Genomic DNA, 21,090 nt, shown 5'->3' with positions numbered 1-21,090 from the left:
ATCCATTTTAAGTCCTTCTTGAAGAAAGTCTAAGATCACTGAAATTGAAGCCAGGAAGGGAAACCCAGCATGGTGAACAATCACGCAGACAACACTTTCCACACACGTGTATAAGTGTAGGACGTAGACCGTTTGCGAGCCTGCATAAGTGTGGCAATAACAGAGTCTGAAAAACCCTTCTTCCTCAATCAGTGCCTCTCAAGAGCCAGGCCGTAAGACCAAAGCGGGAGGGATATTCCATCCAGATCAAACTCTGATTTAGAAGATCCAGGCTCACAGCTAACCGCAGTGGTGGTTCTTCAATCAGCCGAATCAGATCCGCAAACCAAGGTCGCCGAGCCCAGTCTGGAACAACAAGTATCACTAGCCCCTGATGAAGACTGATCCGGAGCAGGATTCTCCCTATCAGTGGCCACGGAGGAAAGACATACAGCAGTCCATTTGTTGGCCATGGCTGAGGCAGGGTGTCTAGCCCTACGGATCCAGATTGTCTTTTTTGGGAGAAGAATTTGGGCACTTTGGCATTCTGCGATGTGGCCATAAGATCCATCACAGGAGTTCCCCAACGATGGCAAATGAGACGGAATGCTGACGATGACAGTTCCCATTCCGCCGCGTCCAAGACAGTTCGACTGAGAAAATCCACCTGGGTATTATTCTGGCTCGCAACATGCACTGCTGAAAGGCAGAGAACGTGATCCTCCGCCCACACCATCAGGCCAGAAGTGAACTTTGAATCCCTCCCTGCTGATTGATATAAGCCACTGTTGACAGTTGTCCAATAAAACTCGAACCACCTTGCCCTCGAGGAGATCCTGAAAACTGGCCAAGGCGTTCACAATCGCCCTCAGTTCCAACAGATTGATGAATCAAACTGCTTCTAATGGAGTCCAGAGTCCATGGGCTACTCTGTCCACACAATGGACCCCTCATCCCGACAGACTGGTATCTGTCACGACCACCACCCAGGTCAGGGAGGCCAACAGTACACCCTTCTGCAAATTGGACGGGAGGAGCCACCAGGCCAAACTGTTCTTGGCTGTGTCATTCCAGGACAGTCATCGCTGGTAGTCCAGGGAAGTTGGTGACCATCTGCTCAGAAGAAAGAGCTGAAGGGGCTGCATGTGAGCCCTCGCCCATGGCACCACCAACAGCGTGGCTGCCATGGAATCCAGGAATTGAACATAATCCCAAACGCGAGGGCGTGGTTGAGAAACCAAGGACTGGACTTGGCGCCACCAATATGACTGGTCGTCCATCTGGGAGAAACACCTTTCCAAGCTCCATGTCAAAGAGTACCCCGAGATATTCCAGGGTCTGAGTAGGCAGAAGTTGACTCTTGACTCTGTTGATGATCCAGCCCATCGACTATAGAAGTGTAATTACTCGGGCAGTGGAAGCTTGACTCTCCTGTGGAGAATCCGCTAGAATCAACCAGTCGTCGAGAGGCCACCTCAAAGGCACATTTTTGAGAAGCTTCCAGACGTCTGTCCTGTATGTACTTAAGCGCTACTCCACCTTCTACCTGTAGAGTAGTCTTTTTAGTGACAGCCATCACTAAGGCTTCCACTTTAGGAAGGGCAAACTGTTCTAACCAAATTGCTGTGACAGAATAAAGGTGAGTCATGACTCTGGCCACTTTCAGGGAACCATCAGGATCATTCCACTGTGCCAAAATTAACTCATCAATGGCCTCAAGTACCGGAAAGGCCTTAGATGGGCGTCTAGTACTGACTATTTTAGGGTTCACGTTCTGAGAAGCCACAACCTCCGGGTCTTCAATATTTAAGGCTTCTAATTCCTGAGAGATGAAAGAGAGCAATTCCTCTTTATGAAATAACCGAACCGCAGAAGGATCATCTGCCTGATCCTGAGGGAAGTAAGTCTCCTCCAAATCTTCCAGTCCCTCCTCCTGTCTCCAAGACCCCTCAGAGTACAAATTCTGGGGAAAAGAAATCCCCCAAAACAACAAGGGACCCAGGAGACTGACTCAAAGAAGGAGCCGATGAATCCAACCCCACCGAAAGAGCCCCTTCTGCAGAAGAAGCCACATTAGCAGGAACTGCCTCGGCGGCATTATTGAAAATGGCGCTCAGCCTCTGCGGATCCGGGTAGGAAAACATGTTCCCTGGCGCACTAACTGTGCCGTCTGCCTAACTGTGCCGTCTGCCTCAGAAGAATTAACACAATCAGCACTGCAAAACCCCATCGCTGACCGCCGTTTCCCACATCAGGTGCAACGTTTAACTGTCTCCGCAGCCATTAACCACAACCGAGAAAGAAAAAGCAAAAACGGCACTTACCAGCTGAAGTGAGTGAAAGTGCGGAACCAGTCAGAATAGAGTCGAGGTAAAACTCTCTAGCTCTGGCAGAATCAGACAGGCACCGAACTGCTCTCAAATTTATTTATTTTTGTTAAATTTTATGGTTAGTTTTCCCTTTTTTTTTAAAGTGAGATGGTAGGAGAAAGAGAGCAAGACAGCCTGTGCAGAGGGATATGGGGTGAGGCAGGGACCTAACAAGTAAGTATGCCTCCAAAGCTGACACCCTCAGTCAGATACCCCCCCGGACTCAACTGGCCACCGGCCCAGTAGCACCCTCAGTGGCTTTGAATCCAGGAGGTGGAGAAACGCTGTCCACCATCTGCTGGAGATAGAGATATACTAACTGATGCAGGGGCTTGCAGTCTGATATCATTCCCTTCAGTTCTGTTTATCTCTATCTCCACCTGCTGGTAGATGGACATAACCCACCAGTTCCTGAAATCATCTGCTGCACCTGACAAGAAATAGGCGGCTCGTTTTGTCAATATAAATATTAGAACAAGGACATTTAATAACATACACCACAAGAGCTTTTGCAGTTGGAGGTGTGCTTTAATGGATATGTACATCCAGTGGTCAGATGGAGAAACTCTTTGATCTCTGAGTGACACAAGAAGTGGAGGAGTGGCCTAGTGGTTAGGGTGGTGGACTTTGGTCCTGGGGAACTGAGGAACTGAGTTCGATTCCTGGCACAGGCAGCTCCTTGTGACTCTGGGCAAGTCACTTAACCCTCCATTGCCTGCCGCATTGAGCCTGCCATGAGTGGGAAAAAGTGTGGGGTACAAATGTAACAAAAATAAAAAAATAAAATAAAATTACACAAAATACATTTTCTATGGCCAGTATGGTGTAAGATATACAATTTTTTTTATATTTCATATCTTTTATGATAATTTGTGCACTTATTGTGTGAGATAGATAGATAGATAGATATATATATATATCTCACAATAAGTGCACAAATATATATATATATATATATATATATATATATATAACACACACAAACACTTAAATACACTTATATGCAACAATGTATATATTTATCTTTTTATACATTTATAGATTTATGTTTTATTTGATGATTTAATATGAATGCTGAGACATTTTTACATTTATATTGTTTGTACAAAGATATTTCATTTGACACTTGAGGAAGGTGCGATTAACATGGAAACATGGGGACTGCATAATCCCTATTGTAAGCAAATTGTTGTATAAACCTGTAATATTGGAATTACTTCTTCATTAAACCTACTGTTTGGTCAGACATTTGGCCTACCCCCTATCTTTCTTTTTCACACCAGTCTTATAAGAAATGTAACTTTTTTTGAGATACAAATTTTTAACTAGGACAAGATTCTCCTGACTGAAAATGATGGTAACTGTTATTTTTAAAGCAAAATGGCATCTGCACGTATTATGACAATAATGGCTAGGTGGTGGTAAAATTATTTAGGTGAGGTGTCCAGCATGAGATTAGGCCTATTGCAAATATATTCAGGATGGTATAATCAAAATTGTATTCAAATTAGCTGTCTTGACAGAGATGTGCAGAAAACGAGCTTTGTATATGCACACACACACATACATACATATGTGGGTTTTTCAGTCTAAGACAGAATTTCTTTATAACTCTTGAGAATTTTACCACTTAGTGACAAACAATTTTAGGGATTAAAAAAGATTAGAATGACAGAAAATGTTCAATAACTATACTTAAATGCATACCCCCTATGCTATTCCCTTTTTTAATTATTTCCACTCTTTTGATATGGCCAAGACCACTTTAATTTTGTGGGGGGTCATTTATTATCAGGTATGTCATTAGTACAAATCATTTACAGCAGGACCCCCATGCAGAGTTAGTACGTGCTATTAGTAAATGACTCCCTCTCCCCTCTTTTAATGTTAAGTAGTAGTAGTAGTCTTTGTCATACTACAAAACTGCTTCACTATTATAATATACAGATAATTCAACTGTTCATGAAAAATGTTGTTTGCCATGTTAATCCTCTTATATATATAGAAGTAAAAAAACAGGTTGTAATTGATGCCTTTTTATTGGACTAACAGATATATTAAGCAAGTTTAATAAAAATGTATCATCTACAAGTTGTTTGATGGTCCATTATTTTTAACTGCACATAAGCTGCAATTTTATAAATAACCACCAGATGGAAGTATTGTACTTACAGTTGGTGAGGTGGCTGCAGACAATAATGGCAAAATTCCTCCACAGGCAATAATAATATTGTCAACCATCTGAGAGATGAGGTGAATTGTATTGTGCACAAAAATAATATTTTCATTGCTGTTAACAAAGTCCATCACAGACTTTGTTGAATGGCTAAAAACAAAAAAAAACAACAAAAGGCAAAGTATTAATATTACTGTCACAATTGTTTAAATTAGTAATATTCAGATAATACTGTATACATACAGCCATATATAAAAACAAAAAAGGGCATCTCTGTGCAGATGATACATAATCAAACATATAAATGGCAAGTGACCGTACTCACTTGCAAATGAGCAGTACAGACTTCCCTCTCTGCCCTGCCCTTGCGTCAAGACATCATGACGTCAGAGGGCGGAACAGAGAGGGAAACAGAGTCGAATTGTCGGACGATGGCGCTGCCACCTGGAAAGGAACATCACGCGAAACAACCTCCACCCTCCCCGTCGCCGCTCCCGCCCCCCTCCGTATCGGGCCCCCAGCACTGACCTGACAGCGCCTCTCACCTCCATGTGGAAGCGCTGCAGGCAGCAGCAGAGCGATCTGCTGCTGCCTGTAGCGTTTTCACACGGAGGTGAGAGGCGCTGTCAGGTCAGTGCAGGGGCCCGGCACAGAGGGGGGGGAGGGAGCGGCGGCGATGAGGGTAGCTGGACATGGGGGAGAGACCATGGTTGCTGGACTTGGGGTGAGAGCAGGGCACAGAGGAGGGTTGCTGGACAGGGGGGGGGGAGGCCAAGGGAAAGAGGAGGGTTGCTGGATATGGGGGGGGGGGGGGGAAATCGGTGGATGGGGTGAGGCCAGGGGAGAGAGGAGGGCTGCAATACTTGCCCGTTTTTACGGGCTTAACGGCTAGTATAATCATAAATAATATGAAGCCACTCACTTGTAGCAAGTGTTCCTTGAGGACAGCAGGACACACTTTACCACGAATGGGTGACGACATCTGACGGAGCCTCGGCATGGAGGCTGCCCAGTGTTCTAAGCTTCTAGAAGCTTTTGTCAGCCCCAACCATGCAAGCATGCCTATCCTCCTGCTTGTTTCAGCTGCACAGGACCAGTCACTTAAATGCAATCGCTTAAAAAAATACAACTGCTAGAGGAAGTGGGAGTGAATGTGATAACGTGTCCTGCTCTCCTCTGAGAACACCTGCTATTCGGAGAAACTTTGCTTTCTATGACCACAAGCTGGACTACATGTTACCATGAATGGGAACTCCTATCTACCAGGCTCACCAAAAACAACAAACAGAGGACAATGGGGACTTCCAACACACAAGGCCAACAAGAAAACAATTAAAACAACACCACCAAATAAATTCTGCAGAATGGTCTGACTGAACCAGATGTCGTGTTGGGAATCATGCTCCAGACAGTAGTGAGACGTCAATATATGGACTGATGACTACATTGCAGCCTTCCATATCTCCTCAATGGAGGATGATCTCAAAGTGGGCTACCGACCCAGCCATTGCTCTGACATTGTAACAAATGACATAACCCTCTAGAGTCGGCCCAGCCTGTGTACAAGTGTAGGAGATGCACTCTACTAGTCACCCAGACAAAGTGGGTTTACCAGTGGCCGCCACCATCCTGTTTGGGTAAAAAAAAACTGGGTCAACTGTCTATGGGCTTTATCCACTCCAGAGAGAAGACCAAAGCATGATTGCATCCCAAGGTGTACAGTGTGCTTTGGCCAGGATGTAAGAAATGACTACTTCTTTGATCAACTGATCCAAGAACCGACAAGAGGGGGAGCTATTTTAGATTTAGTCCTTAGTGGAATGTAGGACATTATACAAGAGGTAACGGTGTATTCACTGGGAAACAGTGATCGTAACATGATCAAATTTAAACTGGTATCTGGAGTGCTCACTAAGGAAACCAACCTGATAAAGGAGATGGAACTCCTCCGATATGAGAAAAGGCTAGAGAGGTTAGGGCTCTTCAGCTTGGTTGAGGAGGGGGGGTATGATTGAGGTCTATAAAATTCAAAGTGGTGTAGAACGGCTAAAAGTGAATCAATATTTCACTCTTTCAAAAAGTACAAAGACCAGGGGAAACTCAATGAAATTATATGGAAACATTTTTAAAACAAACAGGAGGAAATATCTTTTCACTCAAAGAATAGTTTAACTCTGGAACTTACTGCTGGTGGATGTGGTAACAGCAGTTAGCATATCTGGGTTTAAAAAAGGTTTCAACAACTTCCTGGAGGAAAAGTCCATAGTCTGTTATTGAGATGGACATAGGGGAAACCACTACTTGCCCCGGGATTGGTAGTACAGATTGTTACTACTAATTGGGACTCTGACAGGTACAGTGGATTGGCCACTGTGGGAAGAAGGATACTGTGCTAGATGGACCATTGGTATGACCCAGTGTGGCTATTCTTATGTGTCACTGGGAAGAATGTTAGGAGGACAATTGACTGGTTAAGACAGAATTCCAACATTACCTTAGGAAAAAGCTTAGGATGTGTGCAGAGAACTAAAAAAAAAAAAAAAAAAGAGAGAGAGAACTACTCTATTATGGTGAAATTTCATGCCAGGTGTAATAGCTACTAGGGCCTGAAGCTCAATGACTCTCCAAGCTAAATTGTCACCAACAACAGAACCTTCCAGGTCAAGTACTTCAGGTGGTAAGTGAGGAAGATGTAGAGGTACCATGACACTGTTATGAGGGTTTTGGCCAAAGCAAACCTCTCAATGCGAACAATTAAGAGTCTCTACAGACATTGGAAGGTAAGCCCATAACACTGATGATAAGCACTGAGGTGAACTTTTATGGAGTTTGCTTTTAAACCAGACTCAGAAAAGTGTACAAGATATTCAAACAGTTTTTATGTACAACAAGTCTAGGTCCTATACCTCACACCAGATGACAAACCTCTTCCATTTAAAATTATATGGCCTTGGTGGAATCATTCCTAGAAGCAAGCAGAATCCAAGAAAAACCCTCATGCAGTTGAAGGGATGTAAGTTCTAGGCTCTCAACATCCAAGCCATGAGGGCTTGGGATTAGAAGTTGGGATGTAGAGAGGACCCCTAGGTCTGATTGATAAGGGTGGGAAAATAGTCCAGTCTCTATGGATCTTCAGAGATTTCACGCCACAAGTAGAGTGAACCATATGTGCCACAGTCAGTAAGACACAATGACAATCATGTATCCCCAGTCCTGCTTCAGTTTCAGCAGTCTTCCCCTCAGAGGTACGGGTGGATATGCATACAGGCCATTCACCGAACTGAGGAAAAAGGCGCCCAATGCTAGTCTGCCATGTGATCTCAATCTGCAGCAGAACTGAGGGACTTTGTTGTTGAAATGAGTAGCAAAAGGATCCTCTGAGCGGGAGCTATGCTCTTGGAAGATGATCTGGGCAATGTCCATGATCAGAGACCACTCATGTGGCTGCATCACACTGCTCAGTCTGTCCGCCAGACAGTTGCATTGCCAGCAAGATATGTGGCCCTGAGCATCATGCCCACTGCCTGACACAAGAGGTACGACCCCCATGCCCACCTGGGTTGTTGACACAGTACATTGCAAACTGATCATGCATTTTAATGAGGATGACTTGAACACCAGTCGATCTCTGAAAGCCCTTTGAGAATTCAAAATGGCCTTCAGTTCCAGGAGGTTGATGTGTAGCTGATTCTCCTATGCAAACAAGTGATCTTGAGTTTGAAGCCCACCCACTTGAGCTCCCCTGCTTAAGGTATGACACATTCATCGTCAGCTTCTTGTGAGGATGAGGAATTTAAAAGTCCCAGGTTGAAATTGTGCCAAAATGTCCACCACAATAGTGACTCTACAAGCTCCAGGGTGACAGTGATGACATAACAACAGCAGCGCTGCGTACGCCTTGTAGCGCTATAGAAATGCTAAATAGTAGTAGTAGTAGAAGAATTGCCAGGGACAAACTGAAGGTCCATCAAGCTCAGCTTCCTGTTTCCAACAGTGGCCAATCCAGATTACAAGTACCTGGCAAGATCACAAAACAGTACAATACATTTTATGCTGCTTATTCTAAAAATAAGCAGATTTTCCCCAAGTCCATTTTAAAAATGGCTTACAGACTTTTCTTTTAGGAAGCTATCAAAACCTTTTTTAAACTCCACAAAGCTAACTGCTTTTACTACATTTTCTGACAACGAATTCCAAAATTTAATTACACATTAAGTGAAGAAATATTTTCTCCAATTCGTTTTAAATTTACTACTCTGTAGCTTCATTGCATGCCCCCTGGTCCTAGTATTTTTGGAAAGAGTAAACAAGTGATTCAAGTCTAGCTGTTCAATTCCTCTCATTATTTTATAGACCACTATCATATCTCCTCTCTGCTGTCTTTTCTTCAAGTTGAAGAGCCCTAGCAGCTTTATCACCCTTCTTTGTACCTTTTCTAATTTCACGATATCTTTTTTGAGATGCGGTGACCAGAGTTTTTATTTATTTAAATATTCACATCATACAATTGTCATCACAAAAAATGCAACTGAGGAAACAACAAAAAGGAAAAAATAAACTTTGTTACGTCCACAGTAAAGGAAAAAGGAACCAAGATATATAGAAAATGCTAAAGGAAATTATACATTATCAAGAGAAAATGCCAAAATCAAATACCATTGCCAGCTGTAACAGTGTCAACATTTTTACAGGTTATCATGTTTGCACTTTCAATTCTTCCTTAGATACCACCAATTCCAACAATTGTCTGGGTTCACTAAAGACATAATACTTATTCTAATATGTCAGACAACAAATACAGGGGAAAAGAAGCATAAAATTTATACCCAGAGCCTGTACCCGGGATGCCATCTCTGGGAATTTCTCGATAAATCAGGAAATATTCTAATCTTAGAACCCATAAATTTATAATCCATAAGACGGAAATATAATTTTAAGACAGTATCCCTGTCAGGCTCAAGTGTAAAAGTCACCAAAAGAGTGGTTCTTTGAGTGACAAGATGATTCCAAAGATTCTGTCAAATTTGCCACCTGGATGTCAGTTCCAGTTTTACCACCTGGCAAAGCCAGGTATTGAGCTCTCACTAAAGGTGGCAATGTCTCAGCTGGAAACTTAAGAATTTCCAGAAAATATTTCTTTGTCATATCCATGGGGGCAATTTAATGGGAACTTTGGGAAATTCAAAAATCTCAGTGTTCTTCCTCAATCGATTTTCCATATATCCCAGTTTCTTTGAACAATTTTATTTTTAGCCAATGTTCCGTAGACTTCTTGTAATTCTGATACCTTATCTTCCAAATTAACCACCTTGGCAGTTTGTTGTTCTATTCCCTGAGCCTGTTCTTTTAGGGAGTCAGTCACTTGATTCAAATTAATAGAGAATGTAGAAACTACTTTATTCAGTGAAGATTTTACTGCATCCATGGCTTTCCAAAGAGATTCCAATGTAACTTTCGTCGGCTTAACCAGCTTACTCACCACACCTTCTTGAGCCCCTTCCCCATCCACAGAAGCAGTACTCACTGATGATGGAATAAGCTGGATCAGTGAGCTCTGTGTATAACTGACCCTGGGGGTTGACGCGAAAACGGAGATCCTCCAGGCACTGGAATACCTCCAGTTATTCTGCACCGTTGCGTTTATGTGTCTTCCAGGCTGCAATGGCACTGAACATGGGACAGGGCTTAAAGAAACCCTATTAACACTGCTGCTGGATGAGTCCTCCGGCAAAGCTGAAGCAGCATTTGCTTGCACACAGACAGCAGGTTGAAACTCCTCCAGTGTCACCTGCTACAAAGACCTGGGATCCACCCGATGCAGGAGGAAGCTGTCGGATCTTGCTTCTCCACTTCCCCATTACAAGATGGGGAGGGATGTCTCACAAATCAGGTACAATGCTTTTGGAGTAGAGCTGATGAACAGGTCTCACTCACACTGCCATCTTGCTGTGACTATCATGGTGACCAGAACTGCACAATTCAAGGTGTGGTCTCACCAAGGAGCGATACAATGGCATTATAACATCCATTCCTTTCCTAATAATACCTAACATTCTATTTGCTTTCTTAGCCACCACAGCACACTGAGCAGAGGGTTTCAACGTATCATCAACACCACCTATATCCCTTTCCTGGTCAGTGATGCCTAATGTGGAACCTTGCATCACATAGCTATAGTTTGGTGTCCTCTTTCCAACATGCATCACTTTGCACTTGCTCACATTAAACGTCATCTGATATTTGGGTGCCCAATCTCCAAGTCTCGTAAGGTCCTCTTGTAATTTTTCACAATCCTCTTGTGATTTAACATCTTTGAATAACTTTGTTGTCAGCAAATGTAATTACCTCACTAGCTACTCCCATCTCTAGGTCATTTATAAATATGCTAAAAAGCTGCAGGTCCAGCAATGACCCCTGAGAAACCCCACTATTTACCCTTCTCCACTGAGAATACTGACCATTTAACCCTACTGTCTGTTTTATACCTTTTAACCAATTTAATCCACAATAGAACACTATCTCTTATCCCATGGCTTTCCAATTGCCTCTGGAGTCTTTCATGAGGTACTTTGCCAACTGCCTTTTGAAAATGCAAATACACAATATTGACCGGCTCACCTTTGTCCACATGTTTGTTCATCATTCGAAGAAATGTAGTAGATTGGTGAGGCAAGATTTCCCTTCACAAAATTCATGTCGGCTTTGTCTCATTAACCCATGCTTTTGAATATACTCTGTAATTTTGTTTTTTGTGATAGTCTCCACCACTTTGCCCGGCACCGATGTCAGGCTCATCTTTGGAACATTTAAAAAAAATTGGCATTACACTGACCACCCTCCAATGATGTGACTACTTTAAGGCATTTTGTGAAGACTCGGAGTGGATTCAAGGCCAAAAAGCAGAACACAATATTGGTTATAGTTTTTCCCTACTCAAAGTCTGAGATACATTATGTGACTGGGACATATCTATATGTGAGTATAAGAACCCCTTTAAGTCAAGAGAGCACAGCCAATTGCTTGCTGAACCAAGGGAAGCAGGGTGCCAACCTTAGGAAACCATCTTGAACTTTTCTTTGACCAGATATTTGTTCAGGGTCCTTAGGTATAGGATAGGATGACATCCTTCTCACCTCATTTTTTTGGACACAATGAAATACTTAGAATACAATACCCTTCCTGTTTCCCCTGGAAGCACAGATTCGACCTCACAAGTTTATAGAAGGGAAGAGAGTTCCTCTGCAAGTAAGACCTGGTACAGACAGCTTAACCTTGAAGCTCTCAGTGGACATGTTGGAGGGTTTTTTTTCTCCAATGGAGGGCATACCTCCCCAGACTATTTATTGAGTAAACTGATCTAAGATTTCAAGAGACCTTCCTGATTGACAAAAATTTAGCCTCCCATCTACCTGTAGGCTATCCAGAACAGTCACTTTTACAATAGCTATGCTTTCTTGGAGCCAGTATAAAGCTTGTTCCCTGCTTTGATAGGGGAGCTGGCTGGGGCTTTTGGGCCACTGCTGCTGAAGATGGGAACAGGACCAAAACCTCAGAGAATTAGAGGTCCCAGAAGTAGTGGGCTGAGGCATGAACCCAAATGGTATCATTATGTTTCTTGATGATGGTCAGTGACCTTATCCACCTTATCACCAAAAAGAGTATCACCTCAGCAGGGGACCTCTGAGTTTTCCTGAATCATTGGTTCAAGAACTGAAGCACACATCCAGATGAGTCTGATGCCACATCAAGACCATCATAGGTTGCTTCGCACCATGTGCTTTGGCATTTCTCCTGCTTGGCTACTAGCTGGCGGAGCTCAGCAGCCTGCTCTGGGGCCAGTGTATCCACAAACTCTGCCACACTGAGCACTGCGTTCTTCACAGGGAGGCTCATGCAGAGTTGGTAGGGGTGTATGTGGGAAATGACCAAGAAACCCTGAAAAACTTTCCTTCCAAAACACAACAGAGTGCAAGCATCCTTGCCATGGAGATGCTGAAGCAAGGGTCCAGGAACTTCTGCCACTTTTGAGGGCAGATTCTACCACCATGGTGGTGAGAAAGCTGCTGCTTCTCAAATCCAGGAGACTTTTGTTCTCTATAGAGTTCATCTTCTTATGAATGAGCTGCACAGAGGGGAGTATCTCAAGTCCTCATATGTACTGCTACTACTTATTTTTATAGTGCTACTAGATGTACACAGTATTGTACACGAACATGAAGAGACAGTCCCTGCTTGAACAATGCTGTGTACAGGCACTATCACAACTTTCTTGAGAGGGGCATCGAAGTCAAAGACATTCAACATCTTAGCCCTGGGCTCATCCTCAACTTTCAACCTAAATGGGATGGATGGAGCCATCTACTGTATAAAAAAAAAAGGGACAAAAGAGAGATCTTCTGGGGGAGACTTTCTCTATTGAGGTGGGGAGATGAGACTAAAGAATCCCTCCACTGAGTGTGCGTCTGGTTTCAAGTCTCAGCCAGTAAAGGCTCCAATGCCCAGCAGCATACCAATGTCGACCAATGGCTAACAGGCAGGACATGGGCCTCTAGGATTGGCTGTGGCAGTATTGGCTGTGGCAGTATTGTGGCTGACACCAATGCCTTTCACCGGGGTTGTGCGGGATTGGCCGCCTTTTGCTGCTGCTCCACCTCTTTCCAGCAGCCACCAATCTAGATCGTTCTCTCCAGCTGCTCAGAGTTACTGCTGATGAGGGGACTATTTAAGAGCCGCAGTCTCCCTCTTACCTTGCTTCGGCTTCTATTGCTATAGAGGTTTGGTGCTCGATATCGTGTGCTTTGCTGTCTACTTTCCTGCTTTACCTGACTTCCGGATTGACCCTTGGACTGAACTCGACTACCCGCCGTGTTGCCGCCTGCCTAGACCCTTGGACTGAACTCGACTTCCCGCTGTGCTGCTGCCTGCCTAGACCCTTGGTCTGAACTCGACTACCCAACCCCGCTCACATCCCAAAGTCCTGGTGGCCACCTGCACCTGGGGGCTCAACTCCCGGGGAACGATGGTCGCTTCCCAGGTGAAGCTAGGGGTTGTTCAGCTGCCTGACTGAGTACGGCGCTGCTCTTCTTCTACCGTGCTCAGTTGTGGCACAAGGGCTCACTACCCAGATCTTAACAGTAAGCCCAAGCCATGAGCTCGCCGGACAAGACCGAGCTCTCCAACCTGGTTCATGTTTTACAGCAGCAGCAGGCCCAGTTAAATCGCCTGTCCAGCGTTCTCCAGGATATCTGCGTCTAGCTGCCTGCGCTCCAGCAGCAACGTCCCGCCTCCCCGCCGGGTCCAAGGGCGGAGGCTCCTGCTCCGCGTCTGCGGCTCCCAGAGTCGCCCTGTTTTGACAGAACCCCCTCAGCATGTTGGGGGTTCCTAAACCAGTGTCAAATGCTATTTGAACTCCAACCTGAAGCTTTCCCGTAGGAGAAGGTTAAGATCACCTATATAATCTCGTTGCTCTCAGGCTCCGCCCAAGCCTGGGCATCTCCACTGTGGGAACAGCGAGATCCTGTGCTGTCGGATTTGGGGGAATTCTTGCGGCAGTTCCAAATGGTGTTCGATGTGCCTGGCCGCCCCTCATCAGCCTCAGGGGAACTGTTACGGATCCAGCAGGGTGCCGGGACCGTCGGGGCCTATGCGGTTCGGTTTTGAACCCCAGCTGCCGAACTTCGGTGGAATCAGGAGGCCTTAACGGCTGTCTTCTGGCAGGGTCTAAACAGCAGAATCAAAGACGAACTAGCCAGTAGGGAACTTCCCATCACCCTGGACGCCCTCATTTCGGTATGCACCCGGATCGACGATCGTTTCCAGGAGAGGGCTATACAACGAGCTGATCAGAAGCCCATGTTCCGACTAGTCCGACCGGGGGTACCTAAGGCTACTGGAGAGGCCTCGGCCATGACAGAGGACGAACCTATGGTGGTGGGACGGCACCGACTTTCCGAACAGGAGAGGGCTCATCGCCGTAGGAATCGCCTATGTATGTACTGCGGTCAGCCAGGACATTTTGCAGGTACCTGCCCGAACAAGTCGGGAAACGCTCTAGCCCGGGCCCCGCGAAGGGAGTGGCTCTGGGCTGGCTGTCCTCCCTTCCTGATAACCTGTTATCAGTTCCAGTGCTACTCCAAGGGAGAGGGTTCAAGGTGTATACTGTGGCTCTGGTGGACTCGGGGGCCGGGGGGAATTTTATCGATGCCGGCCTCCTGTCCCGGTTGGGAGGGTCTACTGTGCCTTGTCAACCGGCCCTCCAAGTTACATCTATTACCCGGATCACCTTGCCCCTGCGTATGCAAGTGGGGGTTCTGCACCAAGAAGAAATCCAGTTCCTGGTCCTCTCCCAGGCTATCCAACCAGTAATACTAGGTCTGCCCTGGGTTCGCCTTCACGCACCCTCTATTGATTGGTCCACGGGGGAGATTGGGCAATGGAGTTCTCGTTGCTTCCAGAACTGTCTTACGCAGGTCCGGCCACTCATCTCAGTTTGCACTGCCCAACCCCAGACTCTGCAGGGGGTTCCGGCCGGCCTACCGGAGGAATATCGGGAGTTCCAGGATGTGTTTAGTGCACTGGAGGCTGACATTCTTCCACTTAATCGGTCTTTTGACTGTGCCATAGATTTGCTCCCCGGTACCAATCCTCCCAGGGGACGGTTGCACACCCTGTCTCGAGAAGAATCACGGGCCATGATTGCCTATGTCCAAGAGAACCTGCTCAAGGGGTTCATTCTGCCCTCCACCTCGCCGGCTGGGGCAGGGTCCTTTTTGTTTCTAAATAGGATGGGTCATTGCGCACCTGTATTGATTACTGGCGACTGAACAACATCACAATCAAGAACCGGTACCCGCTTCCGCTGATTCCGGAGTTGTTTGATCGGCTGCAAGGGGCTAAGATATTTACCAAACTGGATTTGAGGGGCGCCTACAATTTGGTGCAAATTCGGGAGGGCGATGAAAGGAAGTGGAGTGGAGGAGTGGCCTAGTGGTTAGGGTGGTGGACTTTGGTCCTGGGGAACTGAGGAACTGAGTTTGATTCCCACTTCAGGCACAGGCAGCTCCTTGTGACTCTGGGCAAGTCACTTAACCCTCCATTGCCCCATGTAAGCTGCATTGAGCCTGCCATGAGTGGGAAAGCGCGGGGTACAAATGTAACAAAAAAAAAAAAAAAAAAGATGGCCTTTAACACACACGAGGGGCATTTCGAATACTTGGTTATGCCTTTCGGCCTCCTTAATGCCCCAGGAGTGTTTCAAAACTTCGTTAATTTCATCTTCCAGGATCTGTTATACACTTCCGTTATTGTATACCTCGACGACATCCTGATTTTCTCACCCTCCCTGCAGCAGCATCTCATCCATGTTAGCACCGTCCTACGGCGACTCAGAGAGCAACGCTTATTTGCTAAATTAGAAAAGTGCTCCTTCCACCAGCAGGTGCTCCCTTTCCTGGGATACACTGTCTCAGCCACTGGGCTGCAAATGGATCCAGCCATGCTGAAGGCCATCCGCAACTGGCCGGTACCCCAGGGACTTCGGGCCTTGCAGAGATTCCTGGGGTTTGCCAATTATTACTGGCAGTTCATCCGCGACTATTCTCTGATTACTGCCCCTCTGATGGCTTTCATTAGGAAGGGGGCAGACGTTAAGAACTGGACTCCTGAGGCACTTGCTGCCTTTTCCGCATTGAAGGACGCCTTCCTTTCTGCCCTGGTGCTCCGCAGCCTGGACCCGACCAAACCTTTCCTGGTAGAGGTGGATGCCTCATCCCTGGGGGCCAGGGCAGTACTATCTCAAACCCTCACATCAGGCAAGAAGCACCCATGCTTCTTCTTTTCACGCAAGTTCACCCCGGCGGAGCAGAACTACACAATTGGAGACTGTGAACTACTGGCCCTCAAGTTGGCCTTCCAGGAGTGGTGCTACTTATTGAAGGGAGCAGCACATCCCATCACGGTGATCACGGACCACAAACCCTCCTCTACCTGCAAAATGCCACCAGATTGAATCCGCGCCAGGCCCGCTGGTCTCTGTTTTTCGCCCGCTTCGACTTCCGCCTGATATTCCGGCCGATGGAGAAGAACATACAGGCGGATGCATTATCCCGAAGTTTTGAGACTCCCGGAGATCTAGAAGAACCGCACCCCCGGCTTAATCCGGACTGTATTCCCCCCATTCCAGGAGCCAGCACATCTTGTAGAACGGCAGTTCCTATCTATCTTCGTAGGAAGGTGCTGCGCTGGGGTCACTCATCCGAGTTCGCAGGCCATTTTGGCTTTCATAAAACCCTGCACTTAATTTCCCGTTCCTACTGGTGGTCCCAGATGGTGCAGGATGTTCTCCAGTATGTCTCCACCTGTCCTGTGTGCGCTCGCAGTAAATCATCACACCACAAGCCTTGGGGATTGATGCAGCCCATGCCGGTACCCCAGCAGCCCTGGCAAGATCTGTCCATGGACTTCATTACGGAGCTGCCGCCCTCACAAGGCAACACGGTCATATGGGTGGTTATTGACCGTTTCTCACGAATGGCCCATTTTGTTCCTATGCAGTCTCTACATACCGCTGCCATCCTTGCTACCAACTTCATTCTTCACATTTTCCGTCTCCATTGGTTACTCCAGAGGATCATCAGCGACAGGGGCTCACAATTTACCTCTTGTTTTTGGAGAGCACTGTGCTCCACTTTCGGGGTGACCACTCTGTTTTCATGGCCTAAAACCCACAGACCAATGGCATGGAGGAGAGGGTGAACCAGACCCTGAAGACCTTCTTGTGGGCATACACAAACCAGTGCCAGGATAACTGGACCTCCCTGTTGCCGTCAGCTGAGTTCACGTATAACAATAGCTTACATTCTGCCTCGCAAACTTCACCTTTTTTCACCATCTATGACCGGCACCCTCGCCTTCCTCCACCAGTCTCACCTATTCAGGTTCTGCCCCAGGTGCAGTGCACAGTCCTTACTCTTCAAGACACCTGGAAGAAGGTCCAGGATCAACTGCTATGGGCAGCGGCCAGAGCCAAGGCAACTTTTGATCGCAGAAGGCAAGCAGCTCCTACATTTTTGCCAGGGGAGAAGGTATGGTTGAGCACCAGATACTTGAATCTCCGATTACCATCCCTCAAGTTCGCCCCCCTAGGTTTATTGGGCCATTCGCAGTGCAATCTCGGATAGGGGTGGTGACCTATCGGCTTCAATTACCTAACAGACTCCGCGTCCACAAAGCATTTCATGTGTCCCTCCTCAGGCCCTTCCACAGGTCCAAATGGCACCCAGAACTCAGAAGAGAGGCCGTGCCTGAGAGCGATCCTGACCCAGAATATGAAGTGGAGCGAATCCTGGACTCCAAACGATGCGGGCGAAGGTTGTTCTATCTCCTCGCTTGGAAACACTTTGGACCCAAGGATAACTCCTGGGAACTGGCGAGTAATATTCAGGCTCCGGACCTGGTCCGGGAATTCCACGCTCATCATCCTACTAGACCAGGACCGGACCGGAGGAGGGGGCTTACGGGGAGGGTACTGTTACGTCCCTCACCTGCTGTGCAGCCCGCACGGCCAGCTCAGCTTCAGTTCCGCTCTTGGTAGCCGGCCATGTTCGGTCCAGTCACGATGGCCGGCTACGCTTCAGGATTGTGGTGTCCGGGCTTAATGGCCGGTCATTCCGTTTGCCGGCTTTTGGAGCAGTCTTGCGGTCTTCCCGGCCTTGTAGGCCGGCCGTTCCGATTCAGCCCTGAAGGCTGGCCAAGCGGACTGGCGGAGTTCCGGAAGTGGGGGATGCTTCCGGCACGGTTTTCACTGCACCTGATTGTGCGGGATTGGCCACCTTTCGCTGCCGCTCCACCTCTTTCCAGCAGCCACCAATCTAGATCGTTCTCTCCAGCTGCTCAGAGTTACTGCTGATGAGGGGACTATTTAAGAGCCGCAGTCTCCCTCATACCTTGCTTCGGCTTCTATTGCTATAGAGGTTTGGTGCTCGATATCGTGTGCTTTGCTGTTTACTTTCCTGCTTTACCTGACTTCCGAATTGATCCTTGGACTGAACTCGACTACCCGCTGTGTTACTGCCTGCCTAGACCCTTGGACTGAACTCGACTACCCACTGTGTAACTGCCTGCCTAGACCCTTGGTCTGAACTCGACTACCCGCCAGCCAGGTCAGTGGCTGTCCAACCCCGTCCACATCCCGAAGTCCTGGTGGCCACCTGCACCTGGGGGCTCAACTCCCGGGGAACGGAGGTCGTTTCCCAGGTGAAGCTAGAAGTTGTCTGGCTGCCTTACCGAGTTCGGCGCTGCTCTTCTTCTACAGTGCTCAGTTGTGGCACAAGGGCTCACTACCCAGGTCTTAACAGTGAACTGCCTGCCTAGACCCTTGGACTGAACTCGACTATCCGCTGTGTAACTGCCTGCCTAGACCCTTGGACTGAACTCGACTACCTGCTGTGCTGTTGCCTGCCTAGACCCTTGGTCTGAACTCAACTACCCTCCAGCCAGGTCAGTGGCTGTCCAACCCCGTCCACATCCCGAAGTCCTGGTGGCCACCTGCACCTGGGGGCTCAACTCCCGGGGAACGGTGGTCGTTTCCCAGGTGAAGCTAGGAGTTGTATGGCTGCCTTACCGAGTTCGACGCTGCTCTTCTACAGTGCTCAGTTGTGGCACAAGGGCTCACTACCCAGGTCTTAACAGTGAACTGCCTGCCTAGACCCTTGGACTGAACTCGACTATCCGCTGTGTAACTGCCTGCCTAGACCCTTGGACTGAACTCGACTACCCGCTGTGCTGTTGCCTGCCTAGACCCTTGGTCTGAACTCAACTACCCGCCAGCCAGGTCAGTGGCTGTCCAACCCCGTCCACATCCCGAAGTCCTGGTGGCCACCTGCACCTGGGGGCTCAACTCCCGGGGAACGGTGGTCATTTCCCAGCTGAAGCTAGGGGTTTGTCCGGCTGCCTTATCAAGTTCGGCGCTGCTCTTCGTCTACAGTGCTCAGTTGTGGCACAAGGGCTCACTACCCAGGTCTTAACAGTGAGAGCTTCTATTCACACAGCCAAGAGTTAGGTATTGGGCTGAGCTGTGTCTAGCAGGTCTCCTATAAATCTATAGACTCCAATTGTTGTGTCAAGTTGAAGTGGGAATTGGGATAATTGATGACTAATCCTTGTAGCTGTAGCACCCAAATAGTTTTGCCCACTAATTCTTGAACTCCTTCCTTTGATTTGCTCTAAACAGAGAAACATATGCACCCCTAGTCTATGTAGCAGAGCTGTGACTTCTGCTCTGGGTGCAGGTATGAGGCCAAACGGAAGTACAAGGTACTAGTAATGGTGTTTCCCTACACGAAGTTGGCAATATTTACTGTGACTGGGATTTATACCACAAGCACCCTTTAAGTCCAGAAAGCATACCCAATCTTGCCTCTGGATCATAGGAAGAAGGATGCCTAGGGAAATCATCCAGAACTTTTGTTTTTCTAGGGCTCTTGGGTCTAGGATGGGACCCCCACCCCACTTGGTGAAATGGGTTCAACTGCACTGGCCTGTGAAAGGGAAGATGGTTCCTTTGTAAGTAATTTCCAGTGCTGAAAGCTTAACTTTGATGCTCCCTAAGGACAATCTGTAGGTACAGTTTTCAATTGTAGGGTGTAACCTTTTCAGACTATTTTGAAAACCCACCAGTCATAGGTTATAAGGGGCCATCTTATTCGGAAAAAATTCAGTCTCCCTCCTACCAGAAAATCATCTGGCTCCAAGGGACTGCAGCTATGCTCACCTGGAGTCAGTCAAAACCTTGTCTATTCTTTTGACTGTGGAATCAGTTGGGACTTTTGTGACCCTTGTTGCCTTGAATGGGAGTGAGATCCCTCATTGTTCTGCAGTGGTTGATAGGGTGAAGATTATTTACACCTTTGAGGGTAGGAGGTTCTCCATTGACTTCCACCTGTATACCTCTTGGATGCGGGGGCTGAGCTATGAGTGGGCCGGAACAGTGACTTGATGGTATCAGAATGATAATTCACAAAGTCCATGATCTCTTCCACCTTGTCAATCTACCAACTTCTCCTGAACCTCAGGTTCTAGATATGAGGCATACAGCCAGGTGAGTCACAACCAAATACCCATATAAGAGACCATGGATACCATCTAGAAATTATCATAGGTTGTTCAGACCATGTACTTTTCACAGTTCTGCTCTTTGGCTACTAGCTGAAAGAGTTACTTTGCTTTCCACAGGGGGGGGGGGGGGGGGAGTGTGTCCACAAACTCCACCACACTGTGCATACTGTTCCACAAGTGCATGCTCATTAAGAGCTGGTAAGAAGATCTGTAGAAAAATTGAGCTTAGGGTTCAGAAAAGACTTCTTCTGAAAAGATTCCAATGTGCGTGCCATTCCTCCTTGGGTTCACCTAGGAGTGAGTCTTGGAAATTCTGGCTCTTTTGAAAGCAAATCCAATCACCACAGAAAGGTGAGGAAGATGTAGCTTCTCGAATCCAGGGAACTTATGAATACTATATATAGAGTCAACCTTCTTATTCATTGGCTATACAAAGAGGAGGAGTAGCCCACT

The 21,090-nt window shown here is 47.0% G+C and overlaps 1 protein-coding gene across 1 annotated transcript in view; it reads right to left on the bottom strand.

Moving 5' to 3' along the window:
• The window catches only part of NBEA (neurobeachin), a 1,994,973-nt gene that overhangs the window by 1,271,054 nt on the left and 702,829 nt on the right, over positions 1 to 21,090 (bottom strand). The window contains 1 exon segment of the mRNA XM_030200381.1: positions 4,521 to 4,674. Coding sequence (XP_030056241.1) covers positions 4,521 to 4,674 — 154 coding nt within the window.

The sequence above is a fragment of the Microcaecilia unicolor genome, chromosome 4 (assembly GCF_901765095.1).
Source record: "Microcaecilia unicolor chromosome 4, aMicUni1.1, whole genome shotgun sequence".
NCBI lineage: Eukaryota > Metazoa > Chordata > Amphibia > Gymnophiona > Siphonopidae > Microcaecilia > Microcaecilia unicolor.
Note: the sequence above shows the minus strand (reverse complement) of the source record. Positions and strands in the feature narration are given on the sequence as shown.